This window comes from Phoca vitulina, unplaced genomic scaffold (genome assembly GCF_004348235.1).
Source record: "Phoca vitulina isolate PV1807 unplaced genomic scaffold, GSC_HSeal_1.0 scaffold23, whole genome shotgun sequence".
In the NCBI taxonomy this organism is placed as follows: Eukaryota; Metazoa; Chordata; class Mammalia; order Carnivora; family Phocidae; genus Phoca; species Phoca vitulina.
The window spans coordinates 16,649,939-16,677,773 of NW_022589726.1; the positions used below are offsets into that span (position 1 = coordinate 16,649,939).

Here is a 27,835-nt window from a genome sequence, read left to right on the forward strand (position 1 = left end):
ACACAATCAACAAATGGGCAGAAGACATGAACAGACATTTTTCAAAGAAGACATCCAAATGGCCAACAGACACATGAAAAAGTGTTCAACATCACTCGGATTCAGGGAAATCCAAATCAAAACCTCAATGAGATACCACCTCATACCAGTCAGAATGGCTAAAATTAACAAGTCAGGAAATGACAGATGTTGGCGAGGATGCAGAGAAAGGGGAACCCTCCTACACTGTTGGTGGGAATGCAAGCTGGTGCAGCCACTCTGGAAAACAGTATGGAGGTTCCTCAAAAAGTTGAAAGTAGAGCTACCCTACGACCCAGCAATTGCACTACTGGGTATTTACCCCAAAAATAAAAATGTAGTGATCCGAAGGGGTACGTGCACCCCAATGTTTATAGCAGCAATGTCCACAATAGCCAAACTATGGAAAGAGCCAAGATGTCCATAGACAGATGAATGGATAAAGAAGATGTGGTATGTATATACAATGGAATATTATGCAGCCATCAAAAAGATGAAATCTTGCCATTTGCAACAATGTGGATGGAACTATCGGGTATTATGCTAAACGAAATAAGTCAATCAGAGAAAGACAAGTATTGTATGATCTCACTGATATGAGGAATTCTTAATCTCAGGAAACAAACTGAGGGTTGCTGGAGTGGTGGGGGTGGGAGGGATGGGGTGGCTGGGTGATGGACATTGGGGAAGGTTTGTGCTATTGTGAGAGACTGATGAATCACAGACCTGTACCTCTGAAACAAATAATACATTATATGTTTAAAAAAAGAAGAAGAAGATAGTAGGAAGGGAAAAATGAAGGGGGGGAGATCGGAGGGGGAGACGAACCATGAGAGACTATGGACTCTGAGAAACAAACTGAGGGTTTTAGAGGGGAGGGGGCTGGGGGGATGGCTTAACCTGGTGATGGGTATTAAGGAGGGCACGTATTACGTGGAGCACTGGGTGTTATACGCAAACAGTGAATCATGGAACACTACATCAAAAACTAATGATGTAATGTATGGTGATTAACATAACATAATAAAAATAAATAAATAAAAATAAATAAGGGTAAAAAAACTAATGATGTAATGTATGGTGACTAACATAACATAATGAAATAAAATTAAAAAAAAAAAAAGTTAGCATTTTGTCCAGGACAACTGATCATTCCTATGCTGAAAAGTCCTGTACCTTCAAATACATTTAGCATCTTTGGCCCTCAGGCACTGAATACCAGGAGCAGCTTGACTGTCACTCTGAAAATTAAAATGTTCTTCCGTATTTACAAACTGTCTATAGAGGTGCTACTCTCTAGATCCCAACTGTTAAGGAAAATATTGCATTTCAGAAACTTAGGGCTAAAAAGAATTTTAAAGAGTTCCACAAGTTTAGTTGTTTTTGTTGTTGTTTTGTATTGTTTTCATTTTTGTTTTTTTAGAGAGAGAGAGAGCCAGCGAGCTGGAGGGGCAGAGGGAGAGAGAGAATCTTAAAGCAAGCTCAGCGTGGAGCCCAATGCAGGGCTCAATCTCACGACTCTGAGATCATGACCTGAGCCTGAACTAAAAGTCAGGAGCTTACTGACTGAGCCACCAAGGTGCCCCTACTAGTTTAGTTTTTGTAGTTAATTTGTACAGAAAAGAATAGTGATAAAGAAACCAAGAGAATGCTAAGCTTAGTTTTTCTACTTGTTGACTTTGAAGGAATTCTCAAAAAAAAGCACCTACTATGTACTGGAAAATGCATTAGACATTTTCATCCCTACATGTAAATAAATGCATTGTGTGTGTTTGTACATATTTGAAAGAAAAAGAGAATTATTATTTTACTCATATTGTCCTTGAGGAAAATAATGTTTAGAGCACTTCATCTGCTGAGCAAGAATTCTATTTAGGCTTCTTTCCACCATAATACAGCTACACTGTGGATAACCAGTGAAGTCGTCCCATCGGCAATTGGAAATGGAATTTGGGGACATGGTGAAAAGAGACCCAACTGTAGTTATAACCATAAAATTAGAAAGAAAAGAATGGGTATGTGGAAACCAGTTGCATTCAGTACATTTGAGGTGTGCCTTGTACATGAATATTGTGATAAATATTTGTAAATAAATGCTGCAAGGAAGGAAACAGAATAGGATAGGGAAAAAGGGATGGGAGACAGCTGGAATGGTGGACATCAAATGGAGAGAGGGGGAGCAGTCTTGGCAGGAGCTGGAGAAGTGAGGGGACAGCTGGTCATCAATGCTGAAAGCTAGCCAGGGGTGACAGTGATTGAGGGTTGGAGAAAACCTTTCAGAGTTTAAGAAAGCTTCTTGGAACTGAAAGCCAATAAATTGGAGACATCTCCAGGTTGTGACAGAGTTTTAAAAATTCAGCTTTAAAAGTTCCTTGGGAAAGCAATCATTTATTTAGAAAGAAAGAGAGAGAGAAAGAGAAGGAGAGAAAGAGAGGGAGAAAGAGAAAGAGACGAAAGAAAGAAAGAAGGAAGAAAGAGAAAGAAAGAAAGAAAGAAAGAAAGAAAGAAAGAAAGAAAGAAAGAAAGAAAGAAAGAAAGACTTTAAAGTAGTTTGAACATAAAAACAAAGGACTAATAAGTCAACCCCGAAAGAAGTTGTCCACGATGGCATGCAGTATTTGAAAACAAGCTTCTAGAGAATTTACCAGAGTGTGAAAGAGTTATGCAAACTGATCCATTTTGGCTCAGAGCTGTCTCAAGTGTGTGATAGGGCTGTGAGCATTTTCTCTGAGACAAATGTGAGTTAACTTTTAGACACCCATCCTCCTGGGGACAGAAAGCTTTATCACAGTCATGAGATTCCAGTAACATGGTAGGAAGACTCCTACACACGCATTGTTAAATGGGCTGTACCTTTCCCTTAACAGGAAAAGATCTCTTGTTTTACAAAGACCAAGGCAGCCCTCTGACAGGAAGGGCTCCTTAGTGGTGAGCTCAGTGACTGCCGATCTTTTGTTCTTCAGTCTCCTGAGCTAGAGCAAAGGATGTGGCTGAGGTAGGAGGCGGGGACTATGCGTGTGTGTGTGTGCGTGTGTGTGTGTGTGTGTGTGTTCTCATTTCCGCTTCCCCTTTCTGAGCTGGCAACAGCAGTTTAATGAGGACAGAGAGAAAGGTACAACATACAATATGATACTTTGTCACTGTCCTCACTCAGATCCCCATACCTGGGAAGGGCTTGGCCCCACTTTGCTAACCACTATGCCTCAAACTCTGCTCTCTACGCGCGGACAGGTGAGTATAATTTTCACCTTAATTTTAAGACTATACTGATTTGGGATGGTGCCGGGAGACAGGAGAAAACAGGCAGGAGAGAAATCAGGTTGCCAAGAAAAGGGAAAAATCAGGAGAAAATCTCCCACATCCCTGACTTCAATCCCTGACTGTGCTTCTCAGAACAAAAAGGACCCTTTACTTTTTTTTTTTTTCCTTCTTCCTGTTATGGGAGAGGTACTCTATATAGGATCACAAAACATGGGTTCTTTTGATGGTGTGAATTACTATTTAGGAATGTTTCACCTTTTTCATGTGGGAACTTCCTCTCTGTCTTGCTATGCTCCCTTGTGCTGTAACTTTGAAAGGTTCTCAAGGAGAAGTTTCTCACTTCACGGCAGATCCCATTCTAGTGCTCGTAACTGGGAACTAGTAGGAACACCTCGCCTAAATCAGTGCTGTTTTGTGTGGGTGTGACTACTCTGCTCCAAAGCTGCAGAAGAAAGCTGGCCAGGAGATAAGCTACAGCAAGATGTGTTGGGAGTAGACACGAGGAAGAAGTCACACAATTGGACAGTGCCAGGCCAATTTAACTGGAAGGCTCAAGAGGGATAACCACCTGTGGGGATTGCTTCTCAGGCTGTACATCTCGGAGATGGCTATAGGGATACGGTGACCACTTAATGACTTACATCATCTCGGGTGGGGGAGGGTCTGTGCCCCTCCAACATCCCTTGTCTTAGTGGCAGCCGAGCCGAGCATATCACCACCTACACGACTTTTGGGGAAGGTAGAGGAGTGGAAAGATCCTCCACACTGGGGTTTTCCCAGGCCCCTGCTGTGCTGCTGAGCTTTCCAGTGGGTGGAGAAGAGGCGGGTGCTGACACAGAACAGCAACAAGATAAAAGAGCCCCCCAGAAATGGTTTGATAAGATCATGAAGATTTATAAGTACTAGTGACTCTATCACAAATGGCTGCCTGTCTGGGCAAGGGGACTTTTTAGACAGTATGTGGCAGGTGCTGAGGTTATCAGGTTGAAAACTGGAGGCTTTCAGCTTGTGTGTCCAAGCTGCAGATTAACAGTTGTTAGGCTTGAGTGATTGGAGCTAAAAACCTGGTGTGATTCTCCTGTAACAGGAAGCATTACTAGGAGGAGTATAGGCCGGGTTTATTATCTATCTCTACTAGAATATTATCAGAGATAACAAGCAGATGATATAACAAGAGGGATTGAAGGACATCTAACAAAAGAGTTCTTATTCACGGGCACCCCGGAGAGTTTAGAAACTCTTCACAGCCCTACTAATACTGTTTCTCATAACTTCCCCTGGTCCCTGAAAGGGGGATGGAGCCCTGGGATTAAGCATCACATAGTGGCCCTGGGAATCAACACACTCATTTTTAGTTCAGGGTTTCTAATAGAGAATGACTCGTATTCTAATGGAGTTTTGGAGAGGAAGTTTGGTCCCAACTTAGATCATGACTCATGGGTCCACCCTGGGCTCCAGTAAGGGAAAAAGATCAGACACTTACGGCCACTTGATAACTCGCAACTCTTCTGCTTTCCACCTAAAGGACAAAACCAGAGTGGGTATTCCAGTACCCACGGTACTTTGTACCCTACCCACACCCAAGCCCAATGCAGAAAGGCCTAAACCCAGATTCTGATAAGAAAGGGTGCAGACCATTGTGAAAGAAAAAGAGGGGAGAATTAAAATGAGCACCTGAGGGAAAGAGTTGCATTCCCATGCAAACAGGACTGAAGAATTGAAGACTTGGATTCACCGAACTAAGAAATCCGCTCACCCTTACTCCTGTCTCCAGACCAAGCCATCTGCAAACCAGGGCAGGTAAACGGATGTTTCTTCATCCTGCTGTCTTTGTAGCCCATTCAGGTGAAAAAATTTAGTGTCTCCCAACACTGAGAGCACAGGATTACCCTTTTCCAAATGTATAACTTTAATGTTTCCCATGGAACTTCACGAGTCTTCCATAAAACTCATTCAACTGTGGAAGTGGGCATAGAGAAGAAAAAGATGGAGAGCAAAAGAGGTTTTAGATGGTCTTCTTTCAGTATTTACTCAGCTGAAATTATTTATGGGAGAAAGAGGGTAAGAGAGGAGGGTAAAATAGTTACATTCATTCATTGGAATTTTTCTTCATATTATTTATCAAATAACACCCCCTTTTTCCCCGAAATAGATTGACCTGCTGCTTTAGACCATAGGAGGCTCAGAATGCTCAAATGCTATACTCAGGGGAATTTTCGTTCTGAAGGTCTTCTCAACTGCAGTGATATAGAAGAGAACTAGAAATTAGGAATGTATTTCCTATCTGTGAAGGAATGTGAGAGCATATCACAGGTTGGGGGTGTGTGCTGAACAGGGTGCAGTCAACCTGGCTTGAGGTGGAGGTTGTCCTATCTACAGAGAAATGGCTGTCCTGGAATTTCCCACAGCCCTTTGCAATGGCGGTGATACGTGCCTATCTTGGCTGTAAATGCGGATAAGATGCAGAAGGTCTTATGGGCCCCATCATGGAAACTCTGTTTCCTTTTTCTCTCCTCCCACGCTTGTTTTCACTCTCAGTCCCAGTTTACATGCCCTGCTTGGGTGTAGGCACAATACAGACAGAAGAGAAGAGAGGTCTGTCTGATACGTGTTCCTGGGAGGAGGCCCAGAGTGGAAACCAGAGTGGCATGAGGAAGGCAGTGTGATGTAAAGGAAAAAGCATAGACCTGGGGCTCAGATCTTGTGAGTTTCAGTCCCATTTACAACCTTAATAGTCTATGTGATTTCAGATAAACCTCCCCCTCTCTCTTCCTCTCCCCCTCTCTCTCTTTGCACTTTCTTTCCACCCCCCACTCCTTTCTCTTTTTCAAAATGACTGACCAGGATTAGATGATCTCTCGGATCCCTCTTGGCATAAAGTAAGAAGGAAGGAACTACTTGCAGTTTATGTTTTATCTCTGCTCAACAGCAGCGTCCCTCCTTCCGCATCTGGATTTTACATCCACTACTGTATCCTGCTGCTCACTCCTTCTTCCTTCTTATTCCTGAAAGTGTTCTGACTTTAGTGAATGGTTTAGACTGAGGGAAAATTAACAATAATAATTACTATCATTTATTAAGCACTTCCTTTATATTTCAGGGACTTAATATCCATTATCTGATATTGGCCCCCAGTAGCCCAACAAGTTGTGTTATTACCTGTTTTACATATGAAGAAACTTAGGTTTAGAGGGGAAAGGTGATTTTACCAAGGTACATATGCATTAAGTAGATAGAACTGTGATTCCAAACAAGGCTAACTCTGATCCCAAGGCCCTTGCTCTTCCTACAGTTTTCCTTCTCAAGAGTTGGCCCTCCTTACTGGACCCCTTAAAAATATCCCCATGAGACACCTGTAAGCAGAGCTGATATTTGGCAGGTACAAATTGGTAGACCCATAATGATTGTTAAAATATTTCCATACCAGTTTATGATAAGTATCAATTGCCCCCAGCTCACTGAGTGCCCATGACCAACCCGACAATCCCAGCTCTTCCCACAAGGTTCCCCAGACAGGCACCAGAAACTCAATGCCATATACCTGTAGGACCCAGCTACAGGGCTGTGACTGGTGTCAACTCTGATTGGTCTGTGCTGCTCTATAGCCATCCTTAAATGTTCTGAATGGCACAAAAATCTGGAAGCAATGTGGAATCCCAGGCAGACTTTTTGCTCTCAACTAGAACCTAGTTGGACCCTTGCTGCTGAACCGCTCTGTGAGCCCGACAAAGGCAAAATTGCTTCACATAATCTAGTTGGGAGTTAGGAAGGAAAACTATGCTAATAACCAAACAAAGCAACCCTTCCTTCACTAAGATTATCATAAAGCCAAGGGTAAATTAATTTTGGTTTATGCTGCCTCTTCCATACGAGGCTATAAAGGGGAGAGTTTATGTAGCATGTGAAATGGAGAATTTACTGAAATAGTTTCTCTTTTCTTTTATCCCAAATTATATGTGCCACTGATACTTGGGTGAAGATATTAGGCTATTTTCTTGTTCTATAATTAATGGAAAGACCATACAACTAGAGTCAGACCAACCTGAGTTTAATTCTCAACATTATAAGATCCTAATTATATGACCCTAGATAAGTCACACATGTCCCTGAGCTTCACATAACAATAGTTAGCTCAAAGGTGATTGTCAGGATTAAGTGAAATAGTTTACAGGAAGGTTTTATGGATAAATATACAGTACTCTGTACGTCCCAGTTGTTTTAGCACCTATCACTTTGACTGGCCAGTGTTAATATATGCGGAATCTCTGACTACATCCCTTAGAACACAGACTGGAGGTATATGGTGTACTCAGTGCAGTAATAACGACAGACCCATAAAGGTTTCCTCCTGCTACTACACTTGCTGCTTCTGCTGATGATTTGTGTTAGAAGATACTCCTTTCCAAGCTCATAACTCCTAAATCTTCTTTTGTCTAACTTCGATCCTGTCAGCTGAAATTTCTGCTTTGAACTATAACATCCTCAAAACAAAGAGAATTCCCTCCTGCTCTATTTGTTGTAGTCAGATTCCAGAACATTGGCCAGATTGTAGAGAAATATTTAGGGAGTGAACCTCTAGAGATATGTAGGAAAGAGGAAAGGACGAAGGGCTGGAAATGAGAGCAGAAGGGAAAATAAGGCTTTTAAAGAGTGATTCAGGTAAATAGCAATAGAATCAGTGTGGAGTTTTTTGGGTTGGGGGGTGGGCAGTTAGTAGGAAAAAATACCAGCAGCCCAGGACTTCCTTCCTCACAGGAGTTAGATTAAATATAATATCAAATACAATAGATTAAATACAATAAACCAGCATCACGAAAGATGGTTCTCAGATTCCAGAAGGAACTTCTGACCAAGGAGTGGAAACTTCGAACGGAAAACTCTGAAAAAATATTTTTTTAATTTAAAGGATTTGATAGTTTAAGCTTTATAAAATTCAGTGTGACCCCTATGTTTCATCAACAAAAGATCAGCGTGACTATGCCCCAAGCCTCTTTTCTCTTCACTACAAGGTATAAAAATACATATACATTAGGATTTGAGACCCTGTGGAGAGTCGGGAGCCCCTGTCCCATGACATGTGCTAAATGAGGATAATTTTTCAGCACCGGCATGATTCTCGCTCCTCTGCAAGTACAACATCTGCTGAGCCCCTCCTGCTGCAGGTACCCTGCTGGGTCCTGAGATGGGGCTCAGGGGAGGGGTTACAAGGAAGGGGGCATGGTGACCAGACGGGTGACAGCTTCCCTCTTGCCGCATGTGGTGTGAGTATATGTGCTAGTTGTTAGAGGTGGGGAAGAGAAGAGATGACTTGGATAGGCCTTCAAAGTGTAGACAGAATTTGTCTGGATAGAGGGGGAGGTGGATGAAACTGCATAAAGTAAAGGAAAAGTAGCGGAAATGTTCAAACAGTGCTGGAGCTCAGTGAGCAATGCCTAACAGAATCACACTCCTTTGGGCTCCTTCTGGGCCTCCCCCATTCAAGACTCACCACTTTCCTGAGTCCGTGGAAGTTGGAAGTGCAGGCACCTCATAAATCAGTGTCGCTGTGGAAGGGACTCTGCCAAATGGGAAGTAACACCGGAGGCCACGGGACCATTTCCTAATGCTTCTGGGGAAAACCATGCAAAAACATTTTCTTTTCCAGGTATTACCCATACAGATATTTCAAACTCAACTAGAATAAATTCAGATGCATTGGTATTGAAGGCAAATTTGTACAACATTGACTCCTGCCAATTCATTTTCAAGAGGATGAAACTGCTGCCCAAGGAGGAAACCTAACTGACTTGCCAGAGGTCAATGAATTGGACCAAAAGGTTAAAAGAATGCCCACATCTGGGGCACCTGGGTGGCTCAGTCGGTTGGGCGTTTGCCTTCAGCTCAGGGTCATGATCCGGAGTCCCGGGATCGAGCCCAGCATTGGGCTCCCTTCTTGGCAGGGAGTCTGCTTTTCCCTGTGACACTCCCCCTCTTGTGCTCTCTCTCTCTCAAATAAATAAATTTTTTAAAAAATCTTAAAAAAAAAAAGAACGCTCACATCTACTCTGATTCTTAGTAACTACTCTTTTTGCTGCTCCCAACTCTGTTGTACATATAGGTTTACGTGTTTGTATGACTTATCTGAAGGAACTATGTCCGGGCCCCCCTCTCTATTACAAGGAGCCCCAAGACCTTCAAAGGTGCCATCTGCATGCACCCATCCTGCGTGTACCCATCCTGCAATTCTTTTTAAAGCTGTCACCGCTGATGGGCTTGCCTGATATCATTTGCCACTTCCTCCAGATTCCCACAAAGAATACCCAGTTTCTTATCTCTCAGCAACATAGCTTCCTCCTGCGATCTCTAACCAGACAGTTCTATTCCTCCCTCCCTCATAATATCACTGTGCTCATCTTGTTCCCATATAACACCATGAACAGGTCTCTGTGGCAGAGATCAGGGGGAAATGAACTTGTTCAATTCCCTGGGCCCACGTCCAGTCTGCCACATTTGAGATTAGCTTAGATGTGCCTTGCATCTTTTCTTTGACTTCATGAAGAAGGTTTGCTAAGAGCTGGGCTTTGAAAAATGCAGTGTGTCAAAGGCCGAGGGACAGGAAGATGGAGAGGGAAAAGAACATGAGAAAAGCATAAGGTTTAAAAGGAGATAAGCATTTTCAGGGGGCAAAGGGGAAATTAGCCTATATGCATGCAACGTATTTTCAAAGATGCAGGACGAATGTAGAATAGATTCGTATCACAGAGGATATCGAAACCCAAGTAGAGGTCTCTATCTACCATCTCAATTAGCGAGATTCTGGAACTGCACTAAGCATTATGGGGGTTCAGCTATAAAACGGCACATCGGGAGTTAAAATACCAGAAGCATCAAATTTTAGGGCATAATGTCCCAGTTGAGAAACTGAGACCAGAGAAAGGGATCAAATTTTCCAAGGTTATACCACTAGCAAGTGGCAGAGTAAAGTGCAGGAGTCACATCTTCCTTCTTTCCGTCTTTCCTCCTTTCTTTCTTTCTTTCCTTCCTGCCCTCCTTCCTTTCTTCCTTCATTCCCCCCTTCATCTTCCCCCTTCCCTTCTTCCTTCCCTCCTTTCTTCCTGCCCTCCTGCCTTCCTTTTAAATTCCCCTCGTTACCAAAAAAGTCCTTCTTTGTGAGCTGAAGAGTTCTTATGATTTAGATGAGGTCCATTTACTCTGGGAATTAAAGACAGTAGGCAAGTCAGCCTTTGACATTTTCTTTTCTGGACCAACTGACACCAACCTACTCAATATTTCGAAGGTGTAGAATTAGGTAAATAAACCCTGACCAAGGCTTTTTAGATTTCCTAAGTTCTTTCTAGTGGCAGTTTCATCCTCTTTTATCACCTCGCAAGAGCTCTGACTGAAGGGCAAGTTTTCTCTGCGTCCCCCCTTTGTGGTTTCCCTGTGTCACAAGCTGAATTTATTCATTTAATTGCCCTTAAAAGGCCCGGGCAGTGGACAAAGAGCCAGGTGCTCAGGGTTAACAACCTCTCTCCTTGGAGAAGACTGGGCGGTGGGCTGGACCCGAAGTGAAAGAATTTAGATGTATCATTCTTCTCTGGATATGTTTTGTCTCTAGCAAGCAGAGGCATCCAAAACAATTTTATTGCCCTAGGAAGGCGCTTTAGGTTCAGGATGGTCCTTTCAAAAACAGCTATTTTAGGGCCTCCATGGTTCCATGCCTCCCTAATGATTTTGTGTTGAAGTCTTTAAAGAATAGAAGTCTCTGGAAACTGGCACTCTTCTTATTTTTTTTCCTCTTGCTTTCCCTTACTGCAACAATTAAGAGCACAGCTATGAGGATGGAGCTGTTGACGGCAGCTCCGGGGAGCAGAGGGATGAGCCAGTGAAGAGCACTGGTCGGGCTCCTCCGTGTCCACTGTAGCAGGCTGAGTGTGGCAGGTGAGGGAGAGGCAGGAGGATGGAGCATCAGCCAATGAATGTGCATTGGCCTCAAGGCTTTTTAAGTCCTAGTCGGACAACTGAGAGATTCTTCCCCTCTTTCTTCCTCTTTGAATAAGTGGCTAGTGCCATCAGAACGTATCTTTTGGAAGAACACAGAGATGTTGAGCAGACAGTGTTAAATGAAATATACATGGCATCAATGAACTGAGGAGCTAACTCCTAGCTATGGAGAAACCCACATTGACAAATTAGAAAGGAATGACCCTGAGGGTCGTGACTGCTCATTGAGTAAGGCAACGTCTCCCTGTTGTTTGTATTATGGGATTTTTTTTTTTTTCCCAAGAGAAATCTTACGTGGACCCCTGATATATAAAACAGGAAACAAAACAAAACAAACAACAGACTCAGAATGACAGTAGTTGGAGTGACATCCTGGCTGTGGCACCTTGGAGAAGTTGTCTAAAATTTGAGATCTGGGAATTCTTCATGTATCTTTATGAAGAACAAATAGAGTGAATTTTATCAATTGCCGATTTAAAGATATTCTAATTATAGTGGGAGAGTCTGAAAGACAACATTCTTAAGGATTAAAGAAAGCTGTTTTCTAAGGCAATATGCCAGTCGTTGTGAGAGGTAGCAATTCTTTAAGTTAGGAAGAACTTTCTCAATGTCCCTTAAGTCATAAGATGTTTGAAGTTCCAAGATTCGCTGATTTGAAACACTTGCCTTGGTATATGTCAGAGCATTGGGAGGAAGGGGTTCAGGGGTGGGGGGAGACAGAGGAAGGGCTGGACAACTCCCCCCCCCCTTCCTGAATGGGCAGAGGGGTCATGCTCCTTCATTCAGAGCTGGGAAGATGTTGGGGCAGCCCTGGGGTAGTTTCTGAACAGAGGATGGGGGAGTTATCGCTGTATTTCAGCCCTCAGAGCAGCATTCCTGTGCCGGGAGACCCTGAAGTCTGAGCTGGGGCCATGGAGGGCTCTGTGCTGAGCCCCACATCCTGGGAGAAGCGGCGGGCCTGGCTCCGGCAGAGCCGCCACTGGCAGACCCAGGTCCTGGAGGAGGAGGCCGCGGCTGCCCTGCAAGATGTCTCAGATCCTGAGCCTGCCAGCCTGGATGATGTTTTCCAGGAAGGTAAGAGGCAGTTAGACAGCAGACAGCCTTGCACGTGGCCTCGTGCGGGGGGAAAGGTACCAGGAGCCACAGGTCTGCAGAGTGTCTGCAGCGGGTCCCTTGTTGAGGCTGGGCCTTCAGGGAGGCTCATTTTGATGGGTTCAATGCATTTAAAGGAAGAAGAGTAAAGTAATAAAAAATATAAATTATGGGAGAGAGAGAGATAGGCATAAGATTAGGAAAAATAAAGCACATTTTTGCATCATCCCAAGAAGCTGTCTATAAGGGCCTGAGGTCAGGGTTCTCTTGAATGCTTTGGGGTGTTTTTATTTTGCTTAGGCAACAAAGTGATGCTCAGTTTGGATACCTGGACTCTGGCTGCAACTCTGCTGCTAGCAAGTGGTGTGACCTTTGGCAAGTCACTTACCCCATATTTGTCTAATGGAAGTGGTGGTACCTGAAGTCATAGTAGTACTTTTCCTCCATGCCTCTCAGAGTTTCTTTGAGGTTCGAATGAGACTACAAACCTAAAAGTTAAAGAAAACAAAAACATAAACAAAGCAAAAACAAAAAAACCCTCATATAAATAAACCCATCTTTGCTTCTCTGGCAAAAAACAAAAGCACGAACCCAAGATTGTGATTTTTTGTTGTTGTTTTTTTTCTTTTTATTTATTTTTTATTTTATTTTAAGGAGAAAGATCCACCCCTGTTCCCAAACCTTGGGGAGAAGGGAGCAGTGGGCCTGTGATCCTGGGCATTTTCCAGGTTCTGGGAGGAAGGGGGCGGGAGGCAGAGAGGGAAGCAGCAGCCACTATTTTTATACATGGGTGTATTCCTCTCCTATCTTAAAGAAAAGTTTTATGGGGAGGAAAGTCTTAGGATGTGTCTCACATAAGGATACACTTGCAGAAGGAGGTGGGCTGCAGGGAGGAAGTCTGACCTCCTTCAGCTCTCACGGTGCTCTGACCTCTGACATTTCCAGGGAATCCAGTCAACAAGATTGAAGACTGGCTGCAGGATTGCGGGTAAGTGCTGGAAGGCCCTGGCAATGAATGTGGCAGATGTGTGGATACGCTTGCGGGCACTGACTCTTGGGAACTCAGAGACAGGGAAACGGGTTTGATTTGGGCCTAACAATTAGAAGTGAGGTTGAAATGGTGGGGGGTGGCGGGGGCAGATTATAAGGGTTTGGGGTGAGTGTTACCTGTAACTGGGCCTGGGCTGTAAATGAAGTTTACTCTGGGCTGAGACGAAATTAGGGTGGGGGTCTGGAAATCCAGTCTGGATGCGGTCGAAAGCCCAGAATGACGGAAATGCGCTGCTCTGGGGACTGTCTGGGCTGAGTTGCAGATCCCTATTCTTTCGCTTCTCCTTCAGACTGGAGTCTTACACTGTGTAACAAAAGAGGAGTTAGACACCTCATTGTTCTTATGATCACAGGAATTCATCACTGTGTTTATTTCTACTACAGAACACAGGATGATGGGCTAAAGGTTTATCCCAGTTATTCAAAGCAGTGAAGAACGGGAGCAGGTACTTGAAGGCAAAATGCAGTATCTCCCTCCTCGGAAACACTAAAATAGGAGGCCCCACACCTCATCAGTACCGTTTTAGGCTCAGTCTACCCAGACACAGAGGGAAAGCTTCTGTGCCCTATTTAAACCTGATCATTTGTGTGATAATTCTGAGAATTTATAACTCCTGCCTGCTCCTTCTTTCCCCTCCAGGAAGGTTCCAAACTTTATATAGCCTTTAATCTGAACTCATCCATTAACGCCATCCTTGCTTATTTGGCAGGAAATAAATAGCACTGAATGATCTAGGGCTGTTTATTTCAACTCTGCCCCAGAAGGTAATGCCAGGAAGGATTTATTCTGTGTTTTTGTGGGTTTGCAAAACATACTGTCCTTATTGTCCTGACCTGGTTCACAATTCATTGACTTCACAGTCCGTGAAGGGTCCTCAAAGTTCAGGAAGGGAAGGGATGGTGGTAATAGGAATGTTTGCACATTTTGGTGTGTCACAACTGTCCTAGGATTTGGAATGCCTCACTTGGTATCTACGGGAGAACCAGTCAGCTCAGTTAATGTCTTTATGTCATTAACTACTCTTGAGTCAGTTTACATCACTAATTGTTGACAGCACATTTGCTGATGTCTGATTGTCTAAATGGCTTAGAAGGGGGCCAAGGAGTTTAAAATATGCTCCTTGACTTCAGACATACTACATTCTAGCTGAAAAGAATAAATTCACAGGAATATAAGATTGTAAACTCCAGAGATTACCTTTCCCCACCTATATTCCACAGAGATAAACCCAAAACTTGTGCTGAAAAAGTGGTCTGGTGAGTCAAAAGGCTCAAAGAGTTGAGCCTACCCTTGTGCTAACTATCCATGTAAGCACTTGTCAGAAAAAAACCAAAACTCCTTCTATCTCAGACTCCTCGCCAAAAGGTGGAGACTAGAATAATAATGTTTCAAAGTTTCTTGTGAGATTTAAATGAGATAACATATGCACAAGTGTTCTCTGCCCTGTAGTAAAACGTGAGCAGTGAGGTTTATAAAGGAGAGGCTTTGTGCTACTTTAAAATAGTTCTGCCTATAGACTTAGGATCTATCTGTCTAAATCTCGTTGTTTCTCAGAAAAGTATGTCCAGAAGTGATACACACCAACTCTATGATAGTGATTATCGCTGGGAAGGAAAAAAGTAGGAAGGAATGGGAGTAAAATGAAACTTTAGTTATATTTTTAATATTATATTTATATTTTTATTAACAGAGATCAGAAATGAACATGACAAAACATTTACATGTGTGAAAACAGGGTGGCAAGTGCAAGGGTGTCTGTCACATTTTCTTCCCCTTTCTATGTGTTGAAAAAATGTTAATATTTACACTTTGAAAAGCGCACAGGAAAGTCTCTTAACACACATTTGTCTCTGCAGGGGGAATTTAGGTTCATAAAATAGTTCCCATTTTCTCTATTTTCTAATCCTCCCTAATATATATGTAATAGTTTTTAGTTATATGGGAAAATTAGAAAAATTAAAGGCTGATGATGGTTGATGGTAGCGAGAGAACACTGGATTGTGATAATAGATGATGAAGAAGAGGGGGGAAAGGCATTCCAGATATGCCATTCTGAGTCACACAGTGTTCAGTTCTTAGGCTGTCAAGGCCACAGAGGAAGGAAGATGAACAAGGAACCTACGTTCACTGGACATCCGTCCACTCTGTTGACAGGTGCCTGGGAAGCACTTTTCAAATTTTACTTCAAGACTGTATAGTTCGCATTTTCTTTCCAATGCCAAACAGACATCCTCTGGTAGCAAGACGGTTTTGTTTTCTGACAAGCTCTCCAAGAAAGCCCACCAACTTCCTGGGTGATTGAGAGTCAGTGTCTCTCAGTGTATTGAATCTAGTGGCGGACCATTCTGCTGCAGGTCAAGATCATGTATATCTTTACCTGTCCTTGTGCTTCTTCCTCTTAAGGCTCTCAGGGGAGGTTCTAGGACATGAATGTGTTGCTTGTGAATCATTGGAGGTAGGGTTAGGAGCCTCAAAATCTTCTGTGTGGACCTTAGCTTAAATCTCTGCAGGCAAAATCTATGGAAATTGCTGGAAGAACCTAAAAATAGTCACATCCTTCTCACAATCTGATCCTCCTTCCTACTTTTGTTTATGAATTGGGTATACAGGAGGAGGGGCACCTTGGCTCTTCTATTTCAGACTTGAAATGACGCTAAGGGATCTTTCAGTGGAAGACAGAGAGGGAGGAGCAGCTATAGATCTAGTCCCTAGTCATCAATTTTATGTCCTAAGCAATAACCTATGAAAGGCCTGGGACTTGGGCAATGGCTATGAAGTTTTAAATCGACTTCAGTTCGATCAGTAGATCCAGGCGCATGTCCATACTTCTGTGGTAGATTCCACACACACAGCCTACTGTCCCAAGGCTCATCCTGGGCTGGTCCTCAGAGAATACGTATCTGCCTGCTAGGGCACAACTAGAGAAGAGAAATGTAGGAAGAACACCCAACAGAATTTGTATCTAGTGAATAGTACTGAGTTTTGTTTGGACAAACCAGAAATTTTATCAGAGGTATTTTTTTTTTAATTTCAGAAGGAAGCTTTCTTTTAATTTTTTTAAAGATTTATTTATTTGAGAGAGAGGGAGAGCATGGGCGGGGGGAGGGGCTGAGGGAGAGGGAGAATCTCAAGCAAGTCCCTCGCTGAGCACAGAGCTGGAAGCGGGGCTCAATCTCACAACCCTTAGATCATGCATGCCCTGAGCCGAAATCAAGAGTCAGACGCTTAACCGACTGAATCACCCAGGTGCCCCTATCAGTGGTATTTTTTTAATGTAAATTTTATTGAAGTATAACGTATGTATCAATAGCATTTTTCTTTTTAATGCAACTGTAGTACAACTCAACAGGTAGGAGTTTCAGCTATGCTGGGTGAGTCGGTTCTAGAGATCTGTACAACATGGTACCTGTGGTTAACAGTGCAGTATTGTGCACTTCAAAATTTGTTGAGGGTAGCTCTCATGTTAAATGTTTTTACCTCAAGAAAAAAAAGTCAAAGGGAAGCAAGGAGATTCTGGGAGATGTTAGATATGTCTGTTACCTCAACTGGTAATGATATCATGGGTGTTTGCATATGTCCAATCTCTTAACATGGTATACATTCAATATGTACACTTCTTTGTATGTTATACCTCAACAAAGCTGTTAAAATAATAGCCATGTAAGTTATACTGAAAAATAAAATACTTACTGAAAAATAAACAAAGCCCCATGAATTTTCTCAAAGAGAATACATACGCCCATGAAACTTGAAGCAGAACATTACCAGCATTCCAGAAGTCTCCTTCTGGAAGGTCTTCTTCCATTCACTACCCTGCTTCCAAGGGTAACCAATAACCTGACTTATAACATCATAGAAAAATTTTGTACTTTTTAAACTTGCTATAAATGGAATCATACAATATGTGCTGTTGTATTTTTTAATTTTAATTTTTTATTGAAGTATACTTGACTACAATATTTTATTAGTTTCAGATGTACAACATAGTGATTCAACAATTGTATACATTATGAAATGCTCACCATGATGGGTGTAGTCACTATCTGTTACCACACCAAGTTTTTACAATATTATTGACTAAAGTACCGATGCTGTACTTTTCATCCCCATGACTTATGTATTTTATAACTGGAAGTTAGTACCTCTTTCAATATGTAGTGTTTTGTGTCTGTTTCTTTTACTCAGCATTATGTTTGTGATGTTCGTCCATGTTTTTGCATGCAGTGACAAGTCATTTTTTTTTATTGTTGTGAAGCAGTAAATTGTTTATTTATCATATAATTTATCCACTTTACAACAGAGATTTGGTGTCTCCCAGTTCTGGGTTATTATGAATATTATTTCTCTTGGTGAACAAATACAGGCATTTCCATTGAGTGCAGACCGTGGAATACTAGTGTGTTTTAGTTGTAGTTACAATAACAGTCAGCTTTGGCCCTTGCATTAATGTGTAGCTGCAGCCAAGTATTAAATACAAGAGTAAATCTCAGTATTCTAATAGTTGACTATATAAGTTATGGTGGGTTTTTTTGGAGTAACAGTAAATATAAATTTCTACTGATATTTATAATGGTCTAGAGACTAACATTTATGTTTGTGATATTATCTTAAAATACATTTTTATGTAATTATGTTAGGAAAAGCAGCCATATTTGTAGTTCTAGTTATATTATTAGAGTTACCCATTCTTAGTTAGCTTGGATATTGTTTCACGTTTTATAATGTACCTTGATGTACAGTTTTTTTTTCACGAAGAGATAAAAATGCAGATTTTGGAAAACATGGTTGATTTTTCACTACTGAAAGGAAAGCATCAATAGAAGATGTCTACCCATGCAGTGATTTATCCTGTAAAACTTAAACACAGCTTGATCTATAGATGTTCAATTAGTAAACCCATTGCTATTATTAAACATTTCATTGAGTGATTACATACTGAGATTACATTCAAAGCATCATGTGCAACTTCCCTTTTAAAAACTTTCAGGAAAATGAATTCTATAAAACCCATAACACATTAGTCCTTGAAGCGGACTTAGATAATGATCATAGCGAGGCATCCAAGTCCCCTGGGTAATATTTGAGAACAGAACAGCAGCCAGGAAGCAGGAATGCAAGCCAGGAGCTGTGGTTCCAGTTCACCACTTTCCATAGACTGCTTTACTCACCTTCTTAGACACAGAATTCTTCCTTGTTTGTAAAACTGAGTTGTTTCTTGCCACCCTGTATGCTGATTTCGGTCTATTCCTCTTGTGGAGATGGTAAAAGTTTGATAAGACCCTATCTTAAAATGTAAAATTACAATCTGTAACCAAGATGCCATTTCTGCTGCTTCTTGAGAGATATGATCATCAGCAAGAACCTGCTCAGAGAAAAGGAAGAAGGTGTGGGAAGCTAAGTTGACCTCCTAAAAGTTGAAAAATATCAGTATTTGTATCTGTGATGGCCCCAAGCCCCTGCTTATATAAATGTATTTCTCTGGTTTTGTTTCTATATTCTGTCTTTCCAATTTTACCAAGCACCTGTAGACTTGTTGCTCGCCAAGCCAACTGTGGACAGTGTGGTCAGTACAATGGCAGCCCACTCTACAGTGCATACACATGTACAAAAAACATGGTACGGTGCAGCACAAAATCCCGTGCTCTCCAGTCCCACTTCCCCTGGCTACTTTGGTGAACTTGTCAAGTAACTACTCTTAGTTTGCTTCAACCTAGAAGCGATTAAATACTGCTGAATCTCATTGGAAAATTGTGTGAACTTGTGGGACACATCTGAGGAAAAAGCCCCTTGGAAAATATAATTGTTTCCCACCTGTAAGATTATTTTTGGTCCTCAGATACTCTGAAGAAGGGTTTTTTGAGGAAACAGGACAGTCAAGCTACAATGGTGAGTACAGCTCTGTTCTTTCTTCTGTTGTTCTTCTACCTGGATAGTAACATGGCTCTGTGTGTGTGTGTGTGTATATGTACATGCACGTGCATATGCAGGCATTAAGAATGTTGACTGCCTTTTCACTGTCTGCAAAACACCTATTGGTGATCACAAGGCAGTCCAGGAGATCCAAAAGATGGAGTAAACATTGGCTCAGAGCTGACAGGCTGACTAACGCTTAAAGACTATCTTCTGTTAGTGGTTGCTCAGCTAACAACCACTGCTATGGGAAAAGAGCTTTATAAGATGTGTGTGAGTACACACCCCCATGTGCTCACTATCTGACAGAGGATTGTGTCCACGACTATATGATATAGGGGACAGGTTAATTACAAGTGATTGTTTATGTCTTTCTAAATCAAAATATGAATGTGATTTCCGAGGTAGTACATGTAGAGCTGGGGGAAGTTCTGCAAACGTGATGTCTGACGTGATTACATGGTTATAAATGTTCATACGTGTGTGTGTGTGTGTGTGTGTGTGTGTGTGTGTGAGCACAAGCCTATTCTCTGTGACCTTTGCTTTATTTGACAGGGTGCCTCAGCCGTGGAACCAGCTTTGAAGATGACTTGACCCTCGGAGCAGAGGGTAAGTGGCACAGCCTTCTGACACTGGAATCAAGGAAGAGGCTAAACAGGAGATAAATTAAGGGTAGAATGAAAGGGGGAAACTGTAGAAAGAAGCAACCCGTTCCCTGAGGTCTTACCTGTAGGGAAAGAGCAGTCTCGTTATGATCTAATGTAAAGCTCTTAAAGCTTCGTGTGCCCAGAAATACTCCCTCACCAGCCTGACATGACATCAACCAGTCCATCATTAGGGCTCTCATTTGTCCCCTGGAAAGACAACACATAAAATCACCATAACACTGGTTGCCCAGACATCTTTGAAACTGTTGTCTGTATAGGAAACCCAAAGCAGCCTGAACACTGGGTGTAAGCAGGAGACCACACTGAAGGAGAGAAGAGCTTGAATAAAGGATGGAGATATAGAAACCTAACAATGTCTCCTGGGTCCTGTGGAGACTCAAGCAGTGGGGCAGGAACACTAGCCTAGAGGGCTGAATGATGTTCTCTTCCTCGGGACAGAGAAACTCTTGCCTCAACACCAGTCATGGTGTATAAGTTCAGAGGCTCAGGACCACTTGCTCCCTGCCATATCTGCCCCCCTTCCCGGTCTATGTTTGATGAACTTTAGATACTCCCACAAAGAACAGAGTTCATGGGGTTCAGCTAGCCTGCAGTAGTGGCAGAGGGGAGTGAAGGGGGCTAAGTGTTACATTGAGAGAGGCAGCTTAGGTGATTCATTTTCCCTTCTAACTTTCTCTTTGCCTTTCTGTTCCTTGTCCAGCCACACTGTTGGCCACCAATGGCAAAGTCTTCTCCAGGTAAGTGTTAGGTTCACCCAGACTGAATGATGTCTTCTTCAGGAACTACTGAACTGGTGTAGGTATCAGAGACAGATGAAAAATAAAGAGCTCAAGAGTCACAAGAGAGAGTGAGATTTTCCAACCAGGAACGAGGCCCTAGACTGAGTTTTCCCAGTAGACAATAGAAGGTACCCAGCAGGGAGTAAATATGCCCAGTGGAATGTCTTGGATCCAGGGTGCAGACTGCTTACAAGCTTAGGGTAACATCAACTCTGATCCCTGCAGGAGTTTCCTAGACCCATCCCGGCCCTGGCAGCTCCTCGATCTTGGCTGCAGCTTGGCTTCCAGCAGCATGACTGGTGGCACCAACAAGACTAGCTCAAGGTAGGTACTGGATTTGGCAGGGGTGTAAGGGTGGGGAAGAGGAGAGGCCCAAGAGAATGGAACCAAGAACCATTGTCCATTTTTTTCTGGGATATCTTACTGAAGGTTTTATACACTCACATACTTGAGAAGTATGACCATATTTGCTTCAAGAACACTGGGGGATGTGGAGGAATCTACTGCTCAGAGCTGGATGCTCTGTAAGATAGAGGTGACCTTGTACCCCAGCAGGTGTAGCATGGGGATCATCACAGTCCCTGGACTTACAGTAAGTGCTCAATCAACAATCAATGAAGGTATTGATTGGTTGATTGAATGAAACAATAAAATATTAATTCACTAGGGCAATATCATATCTCCTAATGCAGGCCAGGCATTACTATGTGGAATTGAAAAAGATGAAGCAAAGTGCTTGCCCCCAGGAGCTCAACAATCAAATACGGTGAACAAAAGGCACATGAAAATAACTTTAAAACAAGATGGAAAGTGATGAAAACTAATGTGGTATAATAGAAAGTATTTGGAATTCGGTGTCAAAGTTTGAATTTGAGACCCAGTCCTCGGATTTATTAGCCATGTAACTAACTATCTGTAGTGATTTGTCCTTACTGAGCCACAGCTCTGGCCACACCCCACTTCAATTATGTCAGAATCTCTGGAGATGAGACTCGATATCTGCATGTTTTTATTGAAATACACTTAACATACAAAGTTGTATTCATTTCAGGTGCACAACATAGTGATTCCACAATTGTATACATTATGCTGTGTTCACCATGATAAGGGTAGTCACCAGCTGTCACATACAATGTTATTACAGTAGTACTGACTATATCCCCTATCTTGCACTTTTCATCCCCATGACTTATTTCTGTGGAATGGGTAGTTATTGAGCTCTCATGTCACCCAGCTTGGTGGTACACAGATTTGGATGTAGATACATGTGAGTACCATACCGAGAGAGAGACAGAGAGAACTTGATCTGTAATGCAGGGCTTCTGTCCTGAAAATAGTGCTACGAAGGGGTCTACCTTTCAAAATCAGGTTTTGAACATACCTACACTGGTTAATTTTTACCCTCAGGGTAAGAATAAAAAGAATTTTGTGTTTCTTACACACTTTCTGCCTAGAAGTCCCACACAACCATGAGGTGAAGCTGGGGAGCAAGCTGCAAAGCCCTTGGCAAAAGCCAGCCAAACCGTAGTGTGTGCAGGTGGGAAATGACTGGTTAATAACATAACCACAAGATTTCTTTAAATCTAGAATGCTTTTGATTCTTCAAATCCCTCTCATAGCAAATTTTCATTCATATGTTATGATGTTTAAAGTACTGCGATAGGGGTACCTGGGTGGCTCAGTCAGTTAAATGTCTGCCTCTGGCTCAGGTCATGATCCCGGGGTCCTGGGATCAAGCCCTGTGTCCCACTCCCTGCTCAGCAGGATGTCTGCTTCTCCCTCTACCTCTACCTCTGCCCCCGACTCGTGCTCTCACTTGCTCTCTCTCTCTCTCAAATAAATAAATAAAATCTTTAAAAAATATATAAAGTACTGTGATAGAATCTAATTCAGTTTTTTAAACCAAGGCTGGATTGTCATTCCCATGTTTCAGACAGAAAATGTAGGTTCAAAGAAGTGAAAGTTTTTCTCAAAGTCAGAATGGAAGGTAGAGAAATGATCGGAAAGATAGCTCAGTCTCCTGACACGTTTCTTAAATACTCTGGATGACCCTGTAACTCAAAGTTGCCCCTATTTACCAAACTTCCTCTTTTCAGCATCTCTGAGATTCTGGACAAGGTGCAAGAAGATGCAGAGGATGTCCTCTTCAGTCTGGGCTTTGGCCAAGAGGACCACAAGGACACTTCGCGGATTCCTGCCCGATTTTTCACCACCCCGTCTCAGGCCAAAGGCATCGATTTCCAGCTTTTCCTGAAGGCCCAGGTGCAGAGGATAGAGATGGAGGACCCTTGCCTCATGCTGGCCAGTGAGTGTTCCCATGGATCTGCTCCACTTCTCTGCCATTCACAACAGGGATCAGTGGCTCCAGATCCTACTTTCTCTCAGTCAGTTTCACTCCACCCTTTGTCTCCTGTGTCTATTTCCTGGCATGTTGTTTTCAGTGAAGATGGAGAACTTTGATGTATGCTTCTCCCTCTTAAAGAAATAGTCATCAAGAGACCTCATTTCATTATTGCTTTCTTAGGCCTTCTTTCCTTTAGCTGAATCAAATGAGAATAGTGTCTTTAAATTTTATCCCTGTTTTTATTTCTCAGTTGGAACAGTAGAATGTTCCTCATTTACAGCCACTGTATTTTTGTTTGTTTTTGTACAGCCACTGTATTAAAATCATTTCCTTTTAGGGCAATGTTCTCAAAGTTCTCAAAGTTAGATATGTTAAATTGTCCAGGGACTTTATAAAAATTCATATTCGTAAGTTTTTTTTCCATAGAGGGAAAGGCTCAGGAGTATTTATTTTAAACAAGCACACGGGATTCTTATGTATAATCCTTAGATCACATCCAGGGAAACAATTATTTAAGTTGTCCTGATTTCATACTAAGGAAAGATATGAGAGGATTTCTCTAGCTAGATGAGGCATAAAAGACTCTATTTGATTCTATACATTAGAATATGTTTCAAATTATATTCTCTACACCCCCAATATGATTGTATTTCAGATTCTTTGCATCAGATTCAACTTAAGATAAGCTTGTTAAACCACGCTCCTGAGCTCTACCTGTTGCAACAAAGATTTTGAGTTGGCATATTTTCACAACATTAGATGATTCTTATGCACACTAAAATTAGAGTATAATTGATTGATTTTATTTTATGTGCCATGAACATAACTAGGTGTTAAATTCTGGAAGAACAGGCTAGACAAGAGGAACATGATTCTTAAGCCTTTTGGAAGCTTACAGTTTAAGAGATGTATGGCTTATCACAGTGCTTTTCAAACATGGATGTCCATATGAATTACCAAATGGTATTGTTAAAGTGCTTTGAGATACAGTCTGAGATTCTACATTTATAACAAGTTCCCAAGCAGTGCCAATGCTTCTGGACTAGTGACCACACTTTGTGAAGCAAGGTCTAATTGAATGATAAAGTCGTAAGTGCGAGCCCCACATTCGGCATAGAGTTTACTTAAAAAAAAAAAAAAATGACATCAAAATTTCTGTACCCTAGTCCATTGGCTAGTAATTGCCATTTTTCCAATTTGTTGATACTCCCTTCTAGAACCCTAAAGTTTCGTTACTGTCTAAGAAAATGAGGTTGGTTTTGTCCTTTTTTCTGTCATGTTTGTCATCTAAAGCAAACAGTAATCGAAGCCATTGTTTAGAGTATACTGACAGCAGAAAGGATATGTAAAATCAAGATATAGAAAAGTTTCTCATCCCATATAGAATTAATTTTTGGACTGAAGGAAAATATCTATTCGGGATGGGAGTCAAGAAGTCAAGAAAGTCAAGAAAGGGGATCCTGGGTGTGAGAAATCTAAATGGGAGAAACACTGGTGGGGAAAATGGCATCTTCCTTCTGAATTTTGAGCCTTAGGAAGGCTACTGAAGGAAGACTTACAAGAGATAATTTGCTGATGAGCCCCAGATTCACCATCTTCAACCCTTGTGCCCAGGCAGGTTTAAGCAGGTGCAAACACTGGCGGTCACTGCTGATGCCTTCTTCTGTCTCTACTCCTATGTGTCTAAGACACCTGTCCAAAAGTTCACACCATCCCACATGTTCTGGAATTACAACCCAACTGATGTGCCATCCATCAGGATTCTGGCTCCAGAACCTGAACCTCACTCACCCAGAGAGCGCCTCCGGAAAGCCATCTCCAAGATGTGCCTGTATACAAGCCCCCGAGATCGGCTGTCACCATCCCATAATATCCCCAAAAGGAACAGTTTGGACCAAGTGGTGTGGGAAGTGATGGACAGAGTGAGAGGAGAGAAGCTGGTCTTCCAGCAAGACCCTGGATTTGGGCCAGGCTCAGAAGAAGATCCTGTGCCCCTCATCAGGGATGCAATGCTGCCCACTTCTTCTGGTCCATGTGCCCTTTACCCCAAAGAGGAAACACAGCAGGTGTTGTCCCCAATGCAAGCACCATCACAAACTCTGGATCCTAAACCAGAGGCAACCTGTTGCAGGCATTCTCTGCCCGGAGCAGATCTACAGTGGAGCACAGACCCTGCACCGGTAAAGAGAGAGCTGTGGGGTCTACAAGCCACCAATAAGGAAGTCCATTTGGCCAAGGATGAGACTTTCTGGAAAAGAAAGAGCAGAGCAAGAAAGAGCTTGTTTCAGAGGAATCCCATGAGCAGGACGGTTAAGTCATCGGAACTGTCCATCATCCAGCAGAGCCAAGAGCAACCAGCACTGCACCAATCTCTAACCCAGCAGCTGCAGGACACTTGTGACTTGGAGGAGGTGAGAGGGTTGGGGGCAAGAGAGAGGCTGGCAGAGAAAGGTTCTGGATTCTTGCCTTTCGGAAAAGGGAATCCAGGCTCTCTGTCCTCACCAGATATACCAATTCTTGATTTACATTCAGAAACCTTTGGGAACAGGTTAATAGAGAAGGAGAAAGATAAATGGGCTTGATTTCTTAAGATCATCCAGGTTTTCAGAGCTTTTCTAATTCCTCATCTGATCTGATCTTCATTGAAGTTCCTCATCGAGCACACCTCGCTCTATTATTTGTGGAATCCGCAACAGAGTACAAATAGAGGTTGGTTACACACTAAGCTAAACACTATTAAATAAAATATGCTCTCTTCTACCTTAATAAATATATAACCATAAAGACATGGAAGTCCAGGTTCAAAGTTAATATTCTCAGATTCTTAGGACTTCTGTGCTAGAACATGGCAGTGTAGGCAGAGCCACTCCCCAGCTCTGGCCTAGCCCCTTCTCTTCCCATGCCCAGATCTGTCCTAAACCATTAGGGACATTGCATATAGATGTGTGAGCACCCAGCCTGCATATCCAAAAGCCACACACCCTCTACCCACAAAAATAGCCATCTACTGGTCATCACTCATGCCTGGGGCTGCATACACTAGTAGAGAGGTTGACCCTTTAAGACAACAGACACCAGGCAAAACCAGTGCAATTCCCTGAAGCAGACTTGGGGGGGGCATCTGAGCAGCATATTCGGGTATCCTATGTAACCAGAGCATGTTCTAGAAGGAGTAGTGCAGGATCCAGGTGGACACGTCCTGTCGGTCCACCAACTCTTCATCGTGTGCACTCTCAAGAACTCAAGACTCCTCTTGCCTGGGACTAGCACCAATACTAGCATCAAGTGCTGAGCTCCCTTGGGAAAGCTCTCAGATCCTTGCCACAAGGGAACCTGTGATGATTTGCAATATTGTTCGCATATATGTCACCTCTCATTGGACATAGAGCTGCACCTCAACTCCTGCCTTCCTCACTACTGCATTCCTGCCACAAGAGAAGAAGCCGAGTCTCTCAAGTACACTCAGCCTCTTTCCCCTACGGCTACCTGCCATCCAACACCTCTATGCACTGGCTCTGAGTTCTGCTGGGATCTTGGTTACAGGTGCAAAGCCACAGTGAGGAGGGAGAGCTGCTGGCCCAACAGTCCCAGACACGCCCACCTGTATCAGACTTTTGCTGGCAAAGACTGGAGAAGTAAGTGGGTCTCTCTCTCCTTTCTTTCTCTCTCCCTCCTGCCCTCCCTCAGGCAGTGAGTCTCAAACCTGGCTACATGTTATAATTACCCAGGAAGATTTTTTTTTAAATACCCACAACAAAGGGTCCCACATCCTGTGATTCTGATTTCATTGATAGGGCATGGAAATCAGTGCCTGATTTTTTGTTGTTGTTTTTAAGCTCCTCAGATGATTCTATTATGGCTGGTTAGATACTTCTCTAGATCAGTGGTTCTCAGACTTTAGCCTCACCTGGAGGGCTTGCTAAAATACAAATATCTGGGCCCCAAATCCCAGAGTTTCTGATTGAGAAGCTCTGGGCAGGGCCCAAGAAGCTGCATTTCTAACAAATTCCCAGGTGATGCTGCTGCTGGTCTGGCAACCGTCTGAGAACTGTTCTAGGGTTCTAGAAATGTATAACCTTACTATTCAAACTGTAGTCTGCAGGCCAGCAGCATTAGCATCACTTGGGATTTTGTTAGGAATGTGGAATCTCAGACCCCACCTCAGATTTAAGGTATCACAATTTTATCAAGATCCTAAGATGATTTGTTTGCATGTTGAAGTTTGAGAAGTGCACTGCTATAGTTGTTTTAACAGATGGGAACCAACCATAAAGAGCTTCATCCCGGCTCCTGCTCATAACTACATTCTAATCCGCCAACATCACCACATGGGGAAGACTCCAAGTATCTCACAGCCATGCTCCCTTAGGCTCTGAGTTCCTTCCTGCAGTGAGGACCTGACATCCATAGCTCTCCTTCTCTGACAAGGGAACTCACATAGGTGGTTACTGCAGCTAAAATGTCTTTCCTTTCGCTATGAGTTTTGAGCATTAACTGTATCAGAGGTATCCCTTATACCTTTGAATGTTTTGGCTAAAGATCTGTTATTTAAACCAAGTATAAATGAGGCTCCTATAGTTTTTACCACCTATCCCCTAATACCACAGAGAAGATGGCATCAGGAATAAATAAATAAATAAATAAATAAATAAATAAATAAATAAATATTATAAGATAGTAGAAATTGATATCCTTCTTGAATCAAGTCAATGAGTCTTGCTTAGAGTTC

General features: G+C 42.6%; 1 protein-coding gene across 2 annotated transcripts; it reads left to right on the forward strand.

Annotated features, from left to right (window-relative positions):
* Nucleotides 1–3,104: 3,104 nt before the first annotated feature.
* Nucleotides 3,105–27,794, forward strand: TESPA1 (thymocyte expressed, positive selection associated 1). 2 transcript variants are annotated; one of them, XM_032420855.1, is made up of 10 exons: nt 3,105–3,249; nt 4,805–5,079; nt 12,122–12,336; nt 13,300–13,342; nt 19,242–19,291; nt 19,871–19,924; nt 20,684–20,720; nt 20,988–21,086; nt 22,859–23,067; nt 24,721–27,794. In XM_032420855.1, the coding sequence occupies exons 3-10, from the start codon at nt 12,174–12,176 to the stop codon at nt 25,686–25,688; spliced, it is 1,623 nt and encodes a 540-aa protein (XP_032276746.1). In that variant the 5' UTR covers nt 3,105–3,249; nt 4,805–5,079; nt 12,122–12,173; the 3' UTR covers nt 25,689–27,794. The 2 variants fall into 2 exon arrangements, with proteins under 2 accessions (XP_032276746.1, XP_032276745.1); XM_032420854.1 differs by lacking the exon at nt 4,805–5,079.
* The last annotated feature ends 41 nt before the right edge of the window (nt 27,795–27,835 follow it).

Excerpts from the sequence above, each read along its gene's own strand:
- TESPA1 (XM_032420855.1), top strand. The coding sequence starts at position 12,174 with ATGGAGGGCTCTGTGCTGAGCCCCACATCCTGGGAGAAGCGGCGGGCC. Across the intron at positions 12,337-13,299 it reads GGATGATGTTTTCCAGGAAG|GGAATCCAGTCAACAAGATT; the intron begins GTAAGAGGCAGT and ends TGACATTTCCAG. Across the intron at positions 19,925-20,683 it reads CTTGACCCTCGGAGCAGAGG|CCACACTGTTGGCCACCAAT; the intron begins GTAAGTGGCACA and ends TTCCTTGTCCAG.